Genomic DNA, 20,505 nt, shown 5'->3' with positions numbered 1-20,505 from the left:
ATTGCAGAATGGGTTTACACTAGTCAAGCTGCACCTGATTTTGCCTTGATTTGCTCGCAGATGTCTTCTGCATTGTTCTCTATCTGTCCAGTGACATTTACGTTTTTAAAGTATTTATTTATGTATTTGAAATTACCATGTAATGAAACATGTCATTTCTGTTGGCTTTTTTGTAGCTCAGCAATAAAACAAACAAACAAGTGTTATTTTAAACTAGAAATGACAATCTCTGTTAAAAGCATTCACCCCAACCCTGCCCATCATGGTGAGCCAAATCAAAGGTTACAATGGGCCAACTTTGACCTGTAGACCCTAGTCTGGGCATCTCTGACATATACACTTTATATATTTATATACACAGGTGTGGAAATTGAGAGTAAAAATCCTTTTTAAAATAAAAAGGACAGTCAAAAAGATTGAGAACTGCAAAAAAAGCCAAATGTTTACAAGGCCTAAAAATGGATAGACACAATCAATGAAAACTTTCATTTCAAAGCTATTTTTATTGCTTAGCCCATTCAAGGCTTATTTTACAACTTGCAGCCAGGGCCGGGTCGTGAGTCAATACAGCATCTCTGTCTTCTAGCGATTGACATGGATTCACAGATTTTAAACATCATTGTTCTAAATGTTAGTTAAGTTTTATAATATGTTATCAGAAAATACAATGAAGTCAACTGAAAGTAGAGCAGAAGCCTAAAGCTGCCTTTCCACTGCACACGACATTTGAACACGACTGTCGGAATACGCCCCCTTGTGGCAGCCGCACAGTATTTTCAGTGTTGTCATGCACCACGGGGGAGAAGGTGATTCTCAACAGTGTCCGAAATAAAGGACTGCAAAAGCAATAGCCTTTATTCTCTGTGCGTTTACATAGTTTAATGGATGAATGAATACTAGAAACTCATAGACCGCTAAAATATTGGAGGGAATGTGGAGACAACATTAAAAATATATATTTCTATTACTTTCTTACTTACATTTATGAACAGAAAAGTTTTTCTTTAATATAGACTTTTTATAATTCAAAAAATAACCAATAAACTCCTATTTCGCATCTCGCACGCACGGACCTGCTTGTGCAACACTGGAATACATCATATCCGGTCGGCAGGTCGCATACGGTCTAGTCGCAGGAGTTCAAATATTTCAACGGATCCACAGCTCAATTCAGATCCAAATTTTCCGAATACGGAGATGATCGGAACTCAACGCAGCTCCCGGACTGCTCTCCATTGGTAATGAATGACTTCCGGTCTGTTGCTTGTCATTTGTCGTGTGTAGTGGAAAGGTGGCTTAACAGTTTAAACAGCACAAAAATAAACCTTTTTTCTTTGAGACCAGACTATCAAATAGAAAAAAGTTCCACTAAACTGCAAACACTTGACAACATGCATCTGAATGCCAGCCAGGTGTAATGAAGCCAACGGAGTCTATTTTGTTCTTCTGTGTGATTTAACTATAATGAATGTGAATAGAGCCATTGTCCTTTAAGCCAACATGACTCTTTCTCTGTTAAACCCTTCATCAGCTTCCAGGTCCTGTACTTGCATTATGCATATTAAGATAACATCTAAGTTTTCCATTGCTTTCTGTCTTCAGTCATGTCGAACACACACATAGGCCGAGCATTAAGATAAGCCTCTGCATTTACAGAGCAGTCCTTTACTTCATTCCCTGAGAGACCTTGGCGTTTATTCAACAAGGAAGTGATTTATTTTACACAAATGAGGGAATTGCATGGTGCATTAGCATAACTGCTAAAAAGCCTCTTGCCGGTTCAGCAGCTATTAACCATTAAGTTTCTAAAACAATACATCAGAGATTAAATGGTGTAAAGAAAATCGCATAGATGAGAATTTCTGGATCTGTTATGCTATGATTTCTTTTGATATGGGTGGGGCTGTATTCCCACATCCCCCTCTGCACACACCCCTGAAGGGTTTGTCATGAGTTTTGTGCAGAAACAAAGACTGCCTTATGATGGCGGGCTGTACACACAGCTGATGTCAGTGTTATGGAGAGACAAGTTGTGTGAGGCAGTGTGTTGTCTATGGGCCCACTGGCATGATTAATTTATCCCAACATGCTGTGCTGCTGAAGAATTACCGTGCCGTCCTGTGTGTCTGGGTTGATTTGGAGAACTGGAGCGTGAAGGAGGACGGTATTAAGGTGCCTGCAGCTCAAGTTCAGCCTTGAAAAAACCAAGAAAGGCTTTCAGACACTTTACTTCCCTATAGCATGCTTTTTTCCTGCTTGAATTGGACTTAGGTGAAATTGTTATATGATATTCTGCTTGAAACGCATTTGAGGTAATTACTTTCACAGACTGGGAATTGTATTATAACAATGATGTCTTTGTGGCTCTGCATTGTCTTTTGGGAATGTACTTACACAATTGGTTTTGGTCTCTTTATCTATGATCTGTGAACCTTGACCTGGCCTGATCTAGGTGGACTGCTCTCTTTAGAAGCTAAATAAACTCTCTTCGAGCTCCAGGACCATGTCAGGTAAGCTTGCTGCATGAAAACATAAGATAAAATAGGGGAGCAGGGTTGTATTCATGTTGTCAAACTCAATGGATTCCCTGTTTTGCAGGTAGTTACACTCCAGCCCCAGGGGGCCCTTTTTCAGCCCTCACACCAAGCATGTGGCCCCAGGACATCTTGGCAAAGTACTGTCAGGTAGTTTACTTCTTTATTTCCTCCTTTGCTTTATAATACTGTATTCATACTGTAAGTGCCATAAAAATGTTGCTTGTTTTTGTAAGGTCTTTATTGTTGTGGGAGGTTGTTCATTTCTCACAGACATTCTTCTGACTATTGCAGAAAGACCCCGGTACGGAAGTGGAACTGCAGTATGATGAATTTGGGTTCCGGATCGATAGTGAAGGTTGGTGTGAGAACATTAGCACTCATAAAAAGTTCAAAGGAATTAAAGGGTTCTCCCATTATGAATATCTTGCCATAATTTACTCTGTCTTCACTTATTTTAAACTTGCTCTTCTGTCAAGATTGAAGAGTGATGGAAGCCTTTAACTATTGACTTCCATAATATTTATTTTTCCTGCTAAGGATGTGAGTGGTTACAGTTATTTCAACAGTATTCAAAATATCCTCTTTTGTGTTCAAAATAACAGAAGACTCTTATCTAGTTTAACTATCGCTTTAATCAACGCACTTGTTTAGGACAACAACAAATATAAAACAAAATGACTGGATCTGCATTATCTGCATTTTTTACTACATTAACTATGCAACAATTTTTATGTAAATGAAAATTTCTGTTTTTGTCAGGCTCATTCTTTAAAGAAATCATTGCATTTTCTTGGCAAGAATGTTTGTTATTAATCAGAATTAACAGATTTGAGTTGCTGGGGGGAAAATCAACAAAGATTTAGGCAGTGCAGCTGTTTTCTAACATTGATAATAAAAAATAAAATGTAAATGTGTTAAAATAGAAAACTATTCAATTAATTGTATTATCCAATATTGTTTTTAACCTCTTAAGAATCTGTGTACCGGGTCCAAAACGTCGTTCACTTCAGCGTTCTTTAAATTTTAAAAGTCCGTCCTGACCCAATACCCCCATAAGTGGTTCTAATCCAACTGATGAGAGAATGGAATAACTTTTGCATAGATTATGATAAAGGCATTTTTCTTTTATTTCTATGATTACTGACATGTGCAGGGACCAACTAAATAATTACAGCAACCTAGACCACAGTTCTCAAAAAAAAAATGTTTTTATTATTATAACAACGCAGACAACAACAAAAAATATATTTTAATTACTTTAAACAGTGTTTTCTGAAAATTCAAAGGGTTTTTCTTTAAAATGATACTATTTACACATACATTTACACTTTTGCATGTAGATTTAGGAAAATTTTGAATTTGGGAAGGCAAAATCCAGCAGGAAAGCTCAAAATAGCACTTGACTTAAAGTGGTTAATGCTTTTTTAACCTCTTTAAAAATCATCTTGCAGACTGTATAGTATTTATTTCATAATGCTTAGTATTATTATTGACAATAATGTGATATTTTTGAGGCTTTGTTGCATTAGTGTTAAGATGGCAAATGTTTGGGAATGTGATTAGGCTTAAAAACCCTCTTGTAAAAACAAAAAAAAAACAAGTCAATGTCAAGTCCTGGAAGGAAATTTAGAGAACAATGTCAAGTCTTGTGATAGAGCTTGTCTTATCTCTGGCTCAGTCTGTCTTCTTCATTGACATGAGTTTAAAACCTTCTTGTTTGTTTTTGTCAGACGGGGTTGAGACACGGAAATGGCTGTGTGGTGACGGAGCCCCTCAGAGAGAAGACCCTCAGCAGAGACTTCGCTGGCAAGCTCATCTGGAGTTCACCCACAATCACACTGTCGGAGACCTGACGTGGGACAAGATCACCCCCACACTGGCCCGCTCAGACCGTCTGCGGTCACTGGTGCTGGGAGGAATACCGCACAGCATGAGGCCACAGGTCAGCTCCTCCAGATCTCAGTGTGAACTTCACCTCACTACATATTTAATGAGGACTTTGTTTTGTTACACAACATCATACTGCTCATCTGCTGATGTCATGTTCCCATGGCAACCTTGTTCATGCTTGAGGGATTCTTAATGTTGCTGAAATAGTACATGATGTCTCAGTAGTGTTTTGTTTAGGCTGCTTATTCTGCTATTTTTAGTGATCCCCATGAGAACAGCGGTGCGTCTGGAATCTATGATCTTCTCTGCTGGATCTTTGTTTGTTTAACTGTCGTGTTCCTCATTGTCTCTTTCATACGTTCCCTCAGTTGTGGATGCGTTTGTCAGGGGCCCTGCAAAAAAAGAGAACATCAGACATCTCCTACAGGGAGATCGTCAAAAACAGCTCCAATGATGACACCACAGCAGCCAAGCAGGTATATGTCATTCCTGACACGCATTTCATGTAGAGGCACCGATTTAGAAGTATTTTCTGTTAGAAGTAAATACAGTGCTTTTTAAATTTGCTAATGTTTATTCCTAACAAAATGTAAAACATTAAACAACAAAAGTGAATTTAGATAAGAGGATACCATTACAAGAAATGTTTACAAATTCAGACACACAGGATTGATAATATCAATGCAGAGTAAGGAAAGAGGGGGGAATAATAATGTCAATAAATGATTATAAAGTGTAAAAATAATAAAAACATTAACAATCATAAGAAATATTTTTTGAGTAGCAATACATCATATTAGAAGGGTTTATGAAAGGTTTATGACCCTAAAGACTGGAGTAAGGATGCTGAAAATTCAGCTTTGAATCGCTAATAAAATCACATTTGAGCAATTCCAGCGTTATGGATGTGACAATTGCAGTAAAAACATAAAACTAAAATATGCTGAGAAAGTATGTTAACATTATATTGAAACATCTGTTTTCCAAAACAACTAACCACAGAGTTATGGGATCAGATAAATATCAACCTGAAAGCGTTTTTCATATTTTAAATGGGGAAATTAAACATGCGTTATGGATGTGACCAAAAAAGTCTGCAAGTTTACAGATGCTAATCAAAGGGATAAGAGTTGGCTCACTATAGAACAAACATGATTGATTTTATTTTATTTGACATTTTTGCAATTATCAGAAAAAAGCTTGGTTATGGACATGACATCTGTCCTTTTATGGATATGACAGATGTGAAATTGGCACTTGTGGGACTTTGGTAAATCAAATACAAGAGTTTGAAAACATTGACACAGACATTTTTGATTGTTTGTAAAGTACTGTAAAATACTTGCATACACAAAAAAAATGTAGAAAGCGTTTCACTATTTAGTTTTTTTTTATAGCAAGGTTGACATTTGCATGGAATTGCTCGTTTTTAAATATATTAATTTGGGAAACTATTATTAAAAATTCTAGTAATATTTCACAGTACAGTATATTATAGTTTACAGTTATCAAATTACGTTAGTAATCATAAAAGAAAATAATAACAACATAATAGCAGTCTATTTTTTTAGAAGAAATTAATTAATTTTTAATTAATTACCCAATGCTTACTTCCAAACAGCATAAACAGGACCATGTAATTTTAGTACATATTTTAAAAGCTTATTGGAAAACAATCACTGTGAAAACCTTTTCTTTCACTTGATAGATTATGAAACTTGTATATTTTAAATTGTTATTTCAAATTTAGCATAGGAAAAAAACAATGTGTATTACAGTATCTCAAAATAAACTCATGATTAAAAAGAGAACATACATTTTAAACCAAACTACATCTAATTTGAAGTTTCATAAATTTTTTATTGAATTTAATTATTATTACATGTAATTATAATTACATAAATTTAATTATTATTTTTGCATTTCATTTGCTTCATTAAGCCATTTGTTGGTTAATAATTTCCGCATTAACACTTACTTAATCTCAGACATGATATGTTGGGATGCTCCAATCGATCGGCCGAAGATGAATGTGCGCTCCTGTATATTATGCATAGCCTACAGCCGCCACAACACAGGTTAATGCGCATAGGGGCGTGAGCGATCATTGCGCTTGCCCCAAAGCAACTAAAATATGTTGATGGTCTCTTTGTTGCAAGCCATTTTATATTCAGTGTTTTGAGCTGCTCTGGTGTGAATGGAGCGATCACCCCTGTCTAGTGTCTCATCCAACCTCATTACCTCTCCCAGAAACTCCGCGAGTCTTCATACCCCAAAATTTTGACAAAATACCCGGAAATCCTGTCAACGAGAGTGAAAGAGTGAAAGAACAGCTCGCTAGTGACAAAGTGGTGCTCTGCATTACATTTTTTTATGTTAAATGAATAGAACAGTAAAGATATCACGAGTGCAAATCCCCCTCTCTTTCATTGAGGGATCTTCTATCAGTAATTAAAGAAGAGCAAAATATTTGAATGGTTTTGCCAGTACTTACAGTAGATCTTTTTACATATAACAACTGAAAGTTCTGGTATTAGCCAATCACTATGACAAAGAATCGTTACTTGGTATCAGCTGTAAAAATCCTCATCGGGGCATACATCTTCCAAACCACCATCATTTAGGTTCTCTCTCTGTGTTTCTGCTACAGATAGAAAAGGATCTTTTGCGAACCATGCCCACCAATGCATGCTTTAACACTTTAACCAGTGTTGGGGTGCCCAAGCTCAGGCGGGTCCTGAGAGGGCTGGCATGGCTCTATCCAGACATCGGCTACTGTCAGGGCACAGGCATGGTGAGGAGAAAGCTTAACACACACTCTCAGTATCTCTACTGTCTAGTGTCTAAATTTAGAGTCTGAGAGGTATGTGTGTTTGTCTTTCCTATAGGTGGTTTCCTGCCTGTTGTTGTTTCTGGAGGAGGAGGATGCTCTGTGGATGATGTGCGCTCTGATAGAGGACCTGCTGCCCCCCTCGTACTTCTCCTCTACTCTGCTGGGAGTTCAGACTGACCAGCGGGTGCTCAGACAGCTCATAGTGCAGTATCTGCCTCGTCTAGACAAGCTGCTACAGGAGCATGACATCGGTGAGACACACTTCAGAGTAGGGCTGCACGATATTGAAAAAAATTTACATTGCGTTATTTTGTATTTCAGCGATATATATTGTGATCAATATAATTTCACAATATGACTCAAGTAACTGTATGGGAGGAATTCACAATTTTACATTGATTGGGATGATTTTGTAGGGAAGTGCATCTACATAAAATATCCAAATATATATATTTATTCATTCATTTTCTTTTTAGCTTAGTCCCTTTATTAATCTCGGGTTGCCACCGCGGAATTAACCACCAACTTATCCAGCTTATATTTTACGCAGCGGATCCTCTTACAACCGCAACCCAACACTGGGAATCACCCATACACTCTTTCATTTACACACATACACTACGGCCAATTTAGTTTATTCAATTAAAATATAGCGCATGTCTTTAGACTGTGGTAGATACCAGAACACCCGAAGGAAACTCACAGGAACACAGAGAGAACATGCAAATTCCACACAGAAATGCCAACTGACCCATCCGGGGCTCAAACCAGCAACCTTCTTGCTGTGAGGCGATTATGCTACCCACTACGCCACTGAGATGCCCCAAAAATATATATAAAAAATGTAAGCACAGATAAAAAGAAAATAAACACTGCTTTATGGTTTTTGGTGGAATATTACAATATTAAGGTACAGAAATTTAATTATCAAATCTAAAATAACACTGTATAGTCTGTATTTGATAAATAATTGAGTTCTATTAGTCTTTATTAATGTGGCAAACTTACAATTTCTTGTTTCCAAATGGTTTAAATTTGCTTTTAATCTTACAGTCATGTACCTTAAAAGCACATCTGAGTAAAAAAAAATTAAAAATGACTCAAATAAAAAAATTAAAAAAAAACTGTACTGAACTGTGATTTTTAGTTAATTATAAACCCAACTCAACATAGCACGTCCTCCCATGTAACTATTGCGGATAATGCGCACATTGTGGTATCTATGCTGAAAGAATATATTTTGCAGCCCTACTTCAAAGTCACCACATAATTTCCATACAAGTCCTTAAGTATTCTCAAATTTAAGTCTTAAAATGTGAAACACAGACCTCTTTTATTACTTTGCGAGATTTTAAAATAGAGAATATAAAAAAGCTTGAGTTTTGAAATGGCCTTTGATTATTTAACTTAAAAAAGAGGAAACATTTTTTTGCGTGAACCCCTACAGGTCATTTTTAAAGCAGTTATCATACTGTTGCAATTATCATACTGTTGTAGAAGTACATATTTATTATCCTCCTGGCATTTTTCTTTAGAGTGGGCAACATTCAGCTTAGAGTTCTGTGGCTTACTCTAGGGTGTCATCGAGAGATTTAAGAATATTCATTTAACACATTCAGTATATAAACTTTAGCACAATTGTGTTGCGGTGTCTTTTTATGTGTACTGGCATATCCTTTTTATTGCAATTAAAATAATCTTTTAAACTTGCAGTTACCCCATTTTGCAATTGCATGTGTGCACAAGTTTGAGAAAAATAATCTTTCAAAAACTCTAGAGGTACATTGATTTGCTTCCGCAAGAGGTCTCAAGCAATTTTCAGATTTCAAAGATTTTTTTTTCTGTCTGAAATATGTGTATGAATAAAAAAAGACATGTTCATCTTTTTTCTCTCCCAGAGCTGTCTTTAATCACACTGCACTGGTTCCTCACTGCCTTTGCCAGTGTGGTGGACATCCGAATCCTGCTGCGAATCTGGGACCTACTGTTCTACGAAGGCTCAATGGTGCTCTTTCAGGTTACGCTTGGCATGCTGAAGATCAAGGTAATTCAAGGCTTTGATTGTTGTGTTAGCTGAACTGTTTGCTTTGTTTCGAAACAGGCACTTATAATTTGTTCAAATTAAATTAAAATTGCATTTACTTATTGGATTGAACTCCAAAGCTCACCGAAATGTAATTACTTAAGTTACACGTTTAAAACTCTCCTCGCATTGTTCTTCGACAAAAAGTTTAAAAGTTGACTGTTGTATAAAAGTTGAATTGTTGCTTTATTTGTTGGTTCATTGGGTCACTTTTTTACATTACCAAACCTCTCTAGAGTTGGTTTTTAGTTGGGCGAATCTCTAAGCAAAACTTAGCAAAGGAAAAAAACCGACCATATTCTAAAACATGATCCAAATCTGAGAACCATGTACGAACTAATACTTTACATATTTAAAAAAAAAAAAATTCTGTCATCCTTTCTTTGACTTTCTTTGTCCTATTGAACATAAAAGAAGATATTTTGAAGAAAGCTGAAAGGCTTCCATAGTATTCCATTTTGACTTAAATAGTATTTTTTTTCATGGTTACAGGTTTTCAGCTTTCTACTTCTTTTGTGTTCAACAGAAGAAAGAATTTGATAGGGGAACCTCTTCAGGGAGAGTAAATAATGAGTGCATTTTCATTTCTTTGGGTAAACAATTTTTTTAAAGGGTCATGAAACCCCCGTCTCAGCAGGGTGTTTTCACACCTATAGTTTAGCTTTATTTAGCTTTAATTAAGTGGGAGTGTCGAGTGGCGAAAGAGGGAAGGGTTTGCGTGAAAAGGAGAATTCATTATGTGAACTAAAGGTGATTTTCACGCCGGCAACACAGACGGAGAGATAGACAGTGACTACTTTACATGGATATCAGTAATAGAATTATTCGCCTTAATCTGATTAAGACAATAATATGGTGTTTACATGAGTTGCGTTTAGAATGTTCCTTTCATGATCCCGTTTTACATGTTATTGCACATAATTCCACACTGTGGTATCCACATTTCCCCTGGAGTTTCAAGTGTTTCATTCTTCATTTGTCAACTTTAACTGCACTTTGGCACTTTCACTTTTATTCAGGAGCATTTCATGCATGCCCCCCATGACAAACGAGATATTGGATGCGAGTATAAACTGCAGTCTGAGTGTTGTTTTAATAGAGCCTTTGATACCACACACGAATGGGAGAAAAAAAAAAACCTACGCATTTCTAAGTAGAAACACAGCCGTGTGTGTATAGACTATCCTGTCACAAGTTGCAGCGAAAATCCTAAACTACGGTAATAGTTTGATTAAGGTGTTTACATTGGAATAGCAGCATTTACAGCGGATCTTTCACTCCATAATATTGCAGTGATATTAACGTACTGTAAACTTAGTAACTAAATCATTTTGATTAAGGTATGTCTTTAAAAACTGGAAGAGTACTGCTGACAATACAAACTAACATTGCCATCTCAATAAATATAAACAAAGAACACTGATCACATACTTACCCAATCTGTAGAGACAGGACAATCAACACAAACTGGAACCGCTTCTTTTTTAAAAGGAGAAGAGTGGCAAATCCAGATTTCACTATTTCCAGATGCGAAAAGCTCTCAGGTAAAAAATGTTAGCAGAGCACTGTAATCCACACGTAAGTCAAGCTGGCCTCTCATAGCGGGTAGATGGAAACAAAACCTTCATTACGGCACATTTATAAACGCAACACTGATTCTTTTTTCTTTAACTTGTTTTATTTACGGTTGGCAGCACAACATGACGTCACTCTGCCGTCTGAACACTGTAACAGGTAAATGAAGTATTCAAAGCTATATCATGCATATTAATGAACTTGCAACTCATTCACAATAAAGCGCACTGATTGGTTCAAACCAAGTCTTTCTCATGAATTACTGCTGAAAGCTCAAAGATGTCATGTTGTACCCGCCGGTAGAGACAGCCAATCTCCATGCTGAAATTAACTCTATGATCTCATCGCTTTTCACTTTTTTTTGTGTCCTTGGTGTTTTAAGCAACGTGGGACATATATGAGACTGTCAACATCTCAAAAAAAAAAGTGTTTTAGTGTTTTGTGACCCTTTAAAAGTTTGATTTGGCACATAGTCAATAATAATCCTTTCTTCTTGTGTTTTAAAGGAGGATGAGCTGGTATCATCTGAGAACTCGGCCTCCATCTTCAACACACTGTCAGATCTTCCCAGTCAACTAGAGGACGGGGCGGCAGTGCTGGGAGAGGCTGTGCGTCTAGCCGGATCTCTGTCTCAGGAAAACCTGGACACGCACAGACACAAGCATCTGGCCTACATCTTGGCAGAGCAGGCCCAGCTCAACTCCAACAACTCCCATTCCCTCAACACCAACCTCAACAAGGCGAGTACACCATCAGCTTTGATGCACACATTACAAACATCTTCTAGTTAGCTCATTGTTGTATATCACTGTGCAGGTGGTGCGCAGACAGAACATGCGCAGGAAATCCACCCTGAGTTCACTGCTGTGGGGAGAGGACGAGGTGGAGGCACTGAAGGCCAAAAACATTAAACAGACGGAGCTGGTGGCAGCACTGAGAGAAGCCATCAATCGCACCGCAGAGCACTTTCACTGCCTGGACCCCCGTAACTGCAGCACTGTAAGAGTCACTCCATCACATGAGTCGCATTTCCCGATCTGTCAGGAATAATTGAATTAGAAACAGCAACACTCTGACTCATGCACTGCTGCTCTGAGCCGACCTGATGACTCACTCAGTTGTTTTGTTGAATTGCATAAATCAAGCCTATCAACAAGAAATTAGCAGCACACACTTATTCCCAGTAAACAGATCGTCACACGTCATAGTTTTGGGGCTTTAATCAGTAAGTAGTTGCATATCATGCCAGATGCATTATTTTATAATACTCAGTCCCCCTTTTGCATTTGGAATATCTAAATATTACACTGGAGGACAATTTCTATTGTCTTACTAACATGCTAATAATAATTCATTTATAGTTGCATTAAGGACCTGCATAGCTTACATTTTGGTATGATTAGTAATACTAAAGAAGTAATGACATACTTCTATGTATTTTTAGTATTTCTGTTGTTATGTTACTATGCAAGGAACAATTGACAATTGGATTATTTGGATAATAGTGCACACCTGAGGTGGTGATGTGGCCACAGTGCAGTTGTTTCTAATAATTAGGCCCTCATGGTTGGTTCTGTTAAGCTGCGGTCATACTAGGTGGGCGGGATTAAACAAGATTATTAGACATTAAAAAAAGCGAGCGATTGCTTCATGTTTTAACTTTCTGTCCAGAGAGGTCATGTTTTGATTCTCGATTGGTCTCATGCAGTCAAGTGATGCGATTTTGCAGGTCAGAGTTTACCAAGCTTGAACTTGCACCGTAGCAACCTGCGGAACTTGACGCATGACCCTGCGTTTCCGGTCTGAAGCATTCGCATGCGTATGAAGGGAAGTCTTTGGGGAGAAAAGTCAAGCGTGACCGCAGCTTTATGCTAGGTAATATGCCTCAGTGAACCAAATTTATAGATTTTTATATCAAATACATCTCATTCATTTAAGGAATACTGAGTGGTTCTCAATGACATTTGTGATATTAAGTAAATAGTGACAGGTTTGCTTTCCTGCGCCTATTAATGGATAACCTTGAAAGACTGCACATATTTTTTATTTTACTGTTTAACTTCTGAATGCAAGCCAGTTTATATTAAAAATACAGTCTATATGTCTAGTTTTACAGACACCTACAAACACATTTTTTTTAAGAAACAGGTTTTGTGAACACTTGCACTGTCTGTTGGTGCTCTAGATTTGCTGGTTTCAAACGGATGAATTGATATTTTTGGCACAATTGGTCATATTTTCTGGATGGTCAAATGTATATTAAAGTTATCTGTTATTTTAATTATTACTATTATTTAAGATACAGATCAGAGCAAACTATTCATTTACTATTAAAGGGCATTCCCCCTATACATCTTTTTCTTTAAGGGGGGTCAAGCATTAAGAGGGGGGTCAGACCCCCCCTCCCCAAACAGTAATTGAAAATAATTACATGTCAATCATTCATTCATAATTATAATTATTTTCTAAAAATAAAATAGAAATAAATTAAACTGTGGTGACCTTTGAAATAGAGACTAAGCTGAAGGAAAATGAATGAATAAATCATAAAGTATTGTAATTTTTGTAATAATAATTACTGTTGTTTACGATTTATCATTGATATGTTTATCATTGTCACCCATAAGATATAAAATGCTCAAATTTGTATGAGTTTGTATTTTTTTTTATTATTTTTTTTGTGCGTGCTTAGGATTTGACTCCAGATTATTCCATGGAGAGCCATCAAAGGGATCATGAGAACTTCCTGGTCGTGTCGAGAAATCGACGGAGAAGAGCGAAAGCATTACTGGACTTTGAAAGGCACGATGATGATGAACTGGGCTTTCGAAAGAATGACATCATCACTGTGAGCGTCTGCTGTTTCGGTCATGTAAACATGTTAACCGCCGCTTTGTTTTTATTCCTCATTTCTTTATTTTTGTTTTTGTTCTCAGATCATCTCTCAGAAAGATGAGCATTGCTGGGTTGGAGAGCTGAACGGCCTGAGAGGTGAGTGGAGATGTGCTTACAAACAATGTTAAACTTGTCTTTGATTTTCTGATGTGCTTATTATTACAAGTTAGGGCTGTAAAATGTGAGTTCACAAAAATTATGGAGAAGAAAATAAAAATTTTTCGTTTTCCCCTTTCTGTAAAAACGTCAAACCATCAGTATTTACCTTTTGAATGTCAAATATTAGCATAGTTTGGTTGGAATTACTATGCTCAGATTCTAGTCACTATTCTAGTCACTTATTCTGACAATAGCACTTATAAATTGAAGTCTGTACGTGGACTTGCAAAATTGCAATGCTCCCATAGACTTGACATTTTCAGTTACATATACAACAACCATAAAAATGTTTCTTATGCTTTATGGAAAAATAGTCTCAAATATATTAAGCCATATTTCTTTTCTCTCTGTATACTCTTTTTTTTTTTTTTTTTTTTTTTTTTCAGTTTTAAAATGTATCAGTAGCTACGTTTACATCCACCTATTTTATGCACATTTTGGATATTCACATCTGTTTTTTACACTGTAAAACATCTGAAATGTTGTTTTGGTCATTCTTAAACACCTTAATCATCTCAGTATTAGTGTTATTATATTATTAATTACCTCTAGAACTGTCAAGAGCATCTGTGCTCCGTGTCTGACACCTTTAAACACTATCGCACGTTCACTGCACGTCAGGATTGCCTTCTGGAATGCAAGTCATTTATTAAAAGAAGAAAAGGTTGACACAGCTTCTCCTACTGCAGCAAATTCAGTTTTTACTGTTGATTTTTGGCGCCAGACAGGAAGTGACGATCTTGTTCGCTTTGACTCGTTGGATTGAAACGCTGCTTAATTTGTACATCTTTTATGTGATATTCCAGTTTTGCGCACAAAGTTCATTCGCATTTTTAGATGGAAACGTAGCTACTGTTTATAATGTTTCCCCCAAATTTTTTGGAAACTTTACAAATATGTTGGTCATGCAAAAATAATTCTGCATCTGCAGTGGTAATAACAATGCATTAATTCACAGCATGTATTGATGAATAAGACACTTTTTGGCATATGTATAATGCTATCCGTTTGTCCCTTTAGGCTGGTTTCCTGCTAAATTTGTGGAAATTTTGGACGAACGAAGTAAGGAGGTAATCTAAAGAATAATTTTCCTTTAAAAGTGACATTTTCAAACTTGAAACAGATTGTTTATTGAGTACTCCAGGACAGGTTTTCATAAGTGGTTTTTATTACAAAGTTTAGAATGTCCTGTTGTATCCTAAAACCGCCGGATAAAAGGGTTTCTCATGCTCCTGTGTTGTTATTCCAGTACTCTTTGGCTGGAGATGACACTGTAACTGAGGCAGTGAATGACCTGGTCAGAGGCTCACTGTGTCCTGCTCTAAAGGCCATCTTTCAGCATGGCCTGAAGAAACCCTCCATACTGGGGGGACCCTGTCACCCATGGTTGTTCATCGAGGAGGTATATTAATTATCTTACTGTCATTATCTAGTGTGAGTATGAACATTACTAAGTGAACTATTTTGTGTTTGTGTACATTTTTATCACAGGCAGCCAGCAAAGAAGTGGAAAGAGATTTCAACTCTGTTTACTCCAGATTAGTGCTTTGCAAAACTTACAGGTGAGGCATGGAGTAATTTTAAAATCTACTCTGAATTCTCTTAACAGTGATTTGTTGATATAATATCCGCTCTGATCCTTGTCTCTTCAGATTAGATGAAGATGGGAAGGTGCTCACACCTGAAGAGCTACTTTATAGGGTAAGTTCAACAACAGAATAAAAACAGTAGTCACATCGTATATTGGAGAAGTTGAGCAGTTTTGTGTCTGAGCATTGAGCGCCCTCTACTTGTCATCTTAGGCAGTGCAGTCGGTCAACATGAGCCACGACACTGCACATGTTCAGATGGACGTCAAGTTCCGCTCTCTCATCTGTGTGGGCTTAAAGTAAGTCTCACTGCTATTTTTACTACTGCTGAATATCCAAGTGTGTGGCATCTACAAAATGTTTAGCTTTGTGTGTGTGTGTGTGTGTGTGTGTGTGTGTGTGTGTGTGTGTGTGTGTGTGTGTGTGTGTGTGGTGTCAGTGAGCAGGTGTTGCACCTGTGGCTGGAGGTCTTGTGTTCCAGTATGAGTGCTGTGGAGAAGTGGTACCATCCCTGGTCTTTCCTGCGCAGTCCTGGCTGGGTTCAGATCAAGTGTGAACTCAGGTGAGACTAAACCTCTGCTGATGGACTGCAATTGAGCTTAAAAAGGATCTGAACCAAAAAGGAAACTGAAATTGTTCATTTTGGGGGGGTTTAATGTTTTATTGTACTTTTTTCAAGACTACCATACTTTACAGAAAGCAACGTGACTTTAAAGGCTAGTTTATACTTCTGCGTCAAGTGATCGACGTGACCCACATCGCATGTCTTGCGCGTTGTCATGCATTTATACTTCTGCGCGCTACTTGTGTTGCTCTGCAATAACACTTTTGAAATGCTAGCTGGCAGTAGGTGTTTATGTTCCTCTGTGTCAAGTGTCTTCACTGGTGTTTTGTTTTTCTGAACACTACCTTAATCTACAAGTGGCTCAGACTTCCTCATTTTGAGGGGAAACCTGCAGACATGCAACAACTTTAATCATAAGGTAAACACGAAACAAGTTTCCATCTAGAGCTTCATGGGACTCGACTCTGGGCTACATCAGGCTCACGTGGCTCTCAACCCCGCCCACACTTATCAGCGCTACCAAGCTGACCAATCACAGAGCTTGCGTTATATAGTTGCAACGTAGTTACATTTTTTGAGAGGAGCGCGTTGGCGAGGGCTATGCGTCTACATGCAGGCTGCCCCGGTGCATAACCATCCACTTGACACAAAAGTATAAATCAGCCTTAAGCCTTTTGCTGAGTTAAGACTGCACGATTTTCAAAGTAGTCATGTCACAGATGTTTTCACTATCTGGGGTAGCACTTCACCGCTGCTGTGTTCACACTGCAAAATGGGTCGACAACAGGGGATCACACCACATGCCTTTACAAGACAAATGCAGACAACTTTGTCTCGGTCCTCGGTCTCACAACAAAACACGTGAGAAGTGACATGAAAACAATACAATGTGACGCAGTATATACATGGTTTCCGCAACATTCTTTCTTCCATGGCGGGGCGCCACACCAAAATTCTTCTCACCACGGCTACATTACAGCTTCTCGTTCAAAACATTCAGTCATTGTTGTTTTTGTTTTTTTTAAAAAGTGGGTTATAATTATAACAGCGCAAACTTTTCTGTAATTGTAGTAGTGCTATGCGTTATTTGTTTAGCCCTTTAAAGTGACATGCTGACTGACAGGTGCGTAATGCCAGCAAACACAACGTAGCTTTCAGTTAAGATGAACAAAGTTTCTATAATTATACTTTATTTATAGATAAAGGACCATGGTTCTGCGTACGATGACTTTATCTTGCTGGAGTTTATTGCCTTTTCACTTTACTTCAGGAGGCAATAATGCCGCTCTGTAGGACTATTGGAGAAATTCATAAATTTTCCTAGCAAATCTTATAAATGTTGGAGAAATACTCATTACATAAACGCACTAAATCGCACTTCAGCAGTGTTTATTAGAGAACCCACAAAAAGATCTGCGCTTGAGCAGCATACATTTGTGGGGGCGCAAGAGGTTTTGTGCACGAGCAGTGGAAATCAGCGCACAGGCAAAGAAATTCGCTTGCTTGTATTTCATAAATGTGCTCACGACATTCCTCCATTTGTCATTGAAATAACACCATCGGTAGTTGGTAGATTTGTGTAAAAGGCCTGCCACCACAGCTGAAAAAAATCCTGGAGGAAACACCGATATATATTATTATTAACTACATAATGAGAAAGAAGCCTTTACTGGAGTAGAAAATTTACTTATTTAGCAATTACTGATCATTTAGTGTTATTGCACCCAAACTCTGGAACTCTCTACCACACTCACTCCGCTCTGCTAATAATATCTCTGAATTCAAATCCTTTACTTAAGACTCACTTATTTTCTGAATGCTTCGCATCTGATCTGCCAAACTGACCACTTAATCTGATCCACCACTACCCTGTCTCTTAGGTCTTGTTTGTGTTATTCAAGTTTGTTATATTTGACCTCATGTATGTTTGTTTATCTTTTTGTTGCATTCCTTGTAAAGTGTCCTTGAGCTCTGGAAAGGCGCTATATAAATAAAAATTATTATTATTAATTATTATTATTAATTAACAATTTCTCCTCAACTTTTTTCTATTTCGACCTGGTTGTGGTATTGATCAGATGACACGTCAAACAGACACAGTGCTCCTGCCAAATTCACACTAGTTTTTCCAAATAGACTGAAAAGAAGCTCTTAACTTCTCCCCCAACCTCCAACTGGCCTGCAGATACCCATACTAGTGGATGCTGCTCTCTCATTGGCTGGAGGTAATCGTCAATATTATTTTCAATCAGAACACATTTCACACTGCATGATTTTGAATCGCAGACAGCTTCAGATATTTAGCCTGCCAAATATCTCTCGGATGTCAGCGACTCATCGGCGATTCTTTCAGATGTCGTCTTTGATAGTTCACACTGTGTGATTGTTACTTACGTGAGCGAACACTGATTTGCCTGATTTCATCAATTATTTTTTTATTTTTTATTTTTTTTGCGCTGATTTCTCAAAACCTGTCGGTGAGTCAATATTGGAGCTAAAATCATGCAATCTGCATTTGTGTTCTAAAGAAAAATGTTGAGTGAAAAAAAAACTGGTAAGTCTAAGTCAAGTTAGTGTAAAAAATGTTGATATAGCAGAAAGCATGAAAATACTTAGTTGTGGTGCTTTGCATTTTTTCATGCTCTTAAATCACATTTTGACATGAATATTGCAGCCTGTTTCAGCTTATTAAAAGTTGGTAAATATTTTAGAATTTTTTTTGTTTTTGTTTTTTTGCAAGACTGCCCTGAACTGGAGAGCAGAAAAAAATTCTGTCTATTAATAAAAAAAAATGTCCTTGTATTTTTTTGTCATGTTATGGTGAAACTGCAATGTCTCTGCCCAAAGTAAACAATAAAAAGGCAAATGCACAATTATTAATACAGATATATATTTTTTATTTAAGTATACGTCATTATTTTTAGTGATCATGGATATTGTTATTAATCTGCAACTTTATAATATTATATAGATATTGTTTATATTATTTAGATATTGTTGTTGTATTATTGCTAATAAGTAAATCGCTTGTCATAAATGTGTCAGTAACTAACTACTATAGTTTATCTTCTGCTTTCAGAGTTCTCTCAAAATTTGCCTTCAGTCTTTCCCAAGACTGTGAGCTGCCTACCAAAAAAGAGGTGAGTGATTGGCACTTCCTGCACACACACACACACACACTCACACACAGAGCATCTCACCTGTCCTCCCACATGCCAGATACACTCACACACATGGGCTAACATGCATCTGCGTGTTTGTCTGCTCTTCCAGAAGTCTCCTGTTCTCAAATCTGAAGTGGTGGATGTCTTGGTGCAACATCACCTCTTTAGTTGGGACCTCTAGGTAACGCTGGCATCTAGTTAATAGCCTGCTGCTCGATAACTAGCTGCTAAAGCATCTCGTGGTGGTAGAAGCTTAGTAGCTGTAGAGCTTGCTGTGTGTATTGCTCTTCTATTCACTGCTTTTTATATAGTAGATTTACAAAGTGAGCACGATTCACATGCGCACTAATATGCTAATAACTGTCAAAAATCAGTTTGAAGTAACCTGTTTTACTGGTTTATATGCAAATCAGTAACCCGATAACGCAAGTAAGACTTGACAAAAAAAAACAATAGGCTTTTTCCAAACATGTGTTTGATTTCGTATGTGAGATGTGGTTATTAACTTGCTCATTCTCATATTTGAAGTTTCTATGGTTGTACCTTCTCTGCATGAGATGACCGCATATTTGTACAATTTCTAAGAGTCTCAGAGACCGTTTCCAATTCATTTTCTTCTACCCAATGATAAATGCTTTTTGTTTCTGGATGAGCTCAGATCTGCTGTGAAAAACACATGCTAAGTGTGTACATGCCAAGCACAATTATAGCAATGGGCAAACATCTGTGTTGATTGGCTCATGGTCTATGCTCTGGTTATTGCTTATGATAATATACAAGACCACACACACTTTTTTTGCTTATAAACATTTTCATGTTCACAAGCAATATTTCGGATTAAGAAAAAAAGGATTTGGGTCAAAACGGATCGACCAGAGTTCATTATCACTCCCAAAGCATTGATGAAAAATGCAGCCAGTGACAAAGGAAGGATGTCATAATAATGTAACATTCAGTCAGTAGCTGGGAAAGAGTTAGGCCTACTTGCATTAAGGAGATGCATGTAAACAAACTCACTAACTGAACCTCTAAAAACTGGAACTGCAGCTCTCATGTGGAATACTACTTAAACTCTAAGGCAAATACTGTTCTCCATCTTTTAGTGTGAAAGCTTGGAAAGTTGTCTTGATGCTCTATACCAGGGGTGTCCAAACTTGGTCCTGGAGGGTCGGTGTCCTGCAGATTTTAGCTCCAACTTGCCTCAACACACCGGCA

General features: G+C 37.4%; 1 protein-coding gene and 1 long non-coding RNA gene across 8 annotated transcripts in view; one reads left to right on the top strand and one right to left on the bottom strand.

The window, feature by feature from the left end:
- Positions 1 to 20,505, top strand: part of sgsm3 (small G protein signaling modulator 3) — a 31,407-nt gene that overhangs the window by 7,078 nt on the left and 3,824 nt on the right. For 2 of the 7 annotated variants that reach the window (XR_015479698.1, XR_015479700.1), the window contains exons 2-21: positions 2,453 to 2,510; positions 2,599 to 2,684; positions 2,829 to 2,892; positions 4,268 to 4,479; positions 4,796 to 4,903; positions 7,078 to 7,221; positions 7,316 to 7,511; positions 9,159 to 9,304; positions 11,425 to 11,658; positions 11,735 to 11,917; positions 13,611 to 13,766; positions 13,855 to 13,909; positions 14,993 to 15,042; positions 15,222 to 15,374; positions 15,464 to 15,534; positions 15,625 to 15,673; positions 15,775 to 15,860; positions 16,001 to 16,123; positions 19,206 to 19,266; positions 19,400 to 20,434. Coding sequence is in view for 4 of the 7 variants with exons in the window: in XM_087242430.1 (XP_087098556.1) it covers positions 2,504 to 2,510; positions 2,599 to 2,684; positions 2,829 to 2,892; positions 4,268 to 4,479; positions 4,796 to 4,903; positions 7,078 to 7,221; positions 7,316 to 7,511; positions 9,159 to 9,304; positions 11,425 to 11,658; positions 11,735 to 11,917; positions 13,611 to 13,766; positions 13,855 to 13,909; positions 14,993 to 15,042; positions 15,222 to 15,374; positions 15,464 to 15,534; positions 15,625 to 15,673; positions 15,775 to 15,860; positions 16,001 to 16,123; positions 19,206 to 19,266; positions 19,400 to 19,471 (2,256 nt within the window). In the remaining 3 variants the exon portion in view is untranslated. Of the gene's footprint in view, positions 1 to 2,452; positions 2,511 to 2,598; positions 2,685 to 2,828; positions 2,893 to 4,267; positions 4,480 to 4,795; positions 4,904 to 7,077; positions 7,222 to 7,315; positions 7,512 to 9,158; positions 9,305 to 11,424; positions 11,659 to 11,734; positions 11,918 to 13,610; positions 13,767 to 13,854; positions 13,910 to 14,992; positions 15,043 to 15,221; positions 15,375 to 15,463; positions 15,535 to 15,624; positions 15,674 to 15,774; positions 15,861 to 16,000; positions 16,124 to 19,205; positions 19,267 to 19,399; positions 20,448 to 20,505 lie in introns of all 7 variants that reach the window. The other 5 variants (XM_087242430.1, XM_087242431.1, XM_087242429.1 and 2 more) reach the window with 3 other exon arrangements.
- On the bottom strand, positions 14,328 to 20,129 carry LOC147845673 (uncharacterized). Its single transcript, XR_015480996.1, has 2 exons — positions 18,155 to 20,129; positions 14,328 to 17,827 (listed from the first exon to the last, which is right to left on the bottom strand). It is a non-coding gene; the product is annotated as an uncharacterized LOC147845673 (long non-coding RNA).

This window comes from Danio rerio, chromosome 3 (genome assembly GCF_052040795.2).
Source record: "Danio rerio strain M-AB ecotype USA chromosome 3, GRCz13ab, whole genome shotgun sequence".
Classification (NCBI taxonomy): Eukaryota; Metazoa; Chordata; class Actinopteri; order Cypriniformes; family Danionidae; genus Danio; species Danio rerio.
This window is presented reverse-complemented; position numbering and strand designations above follow the sequence as displayed.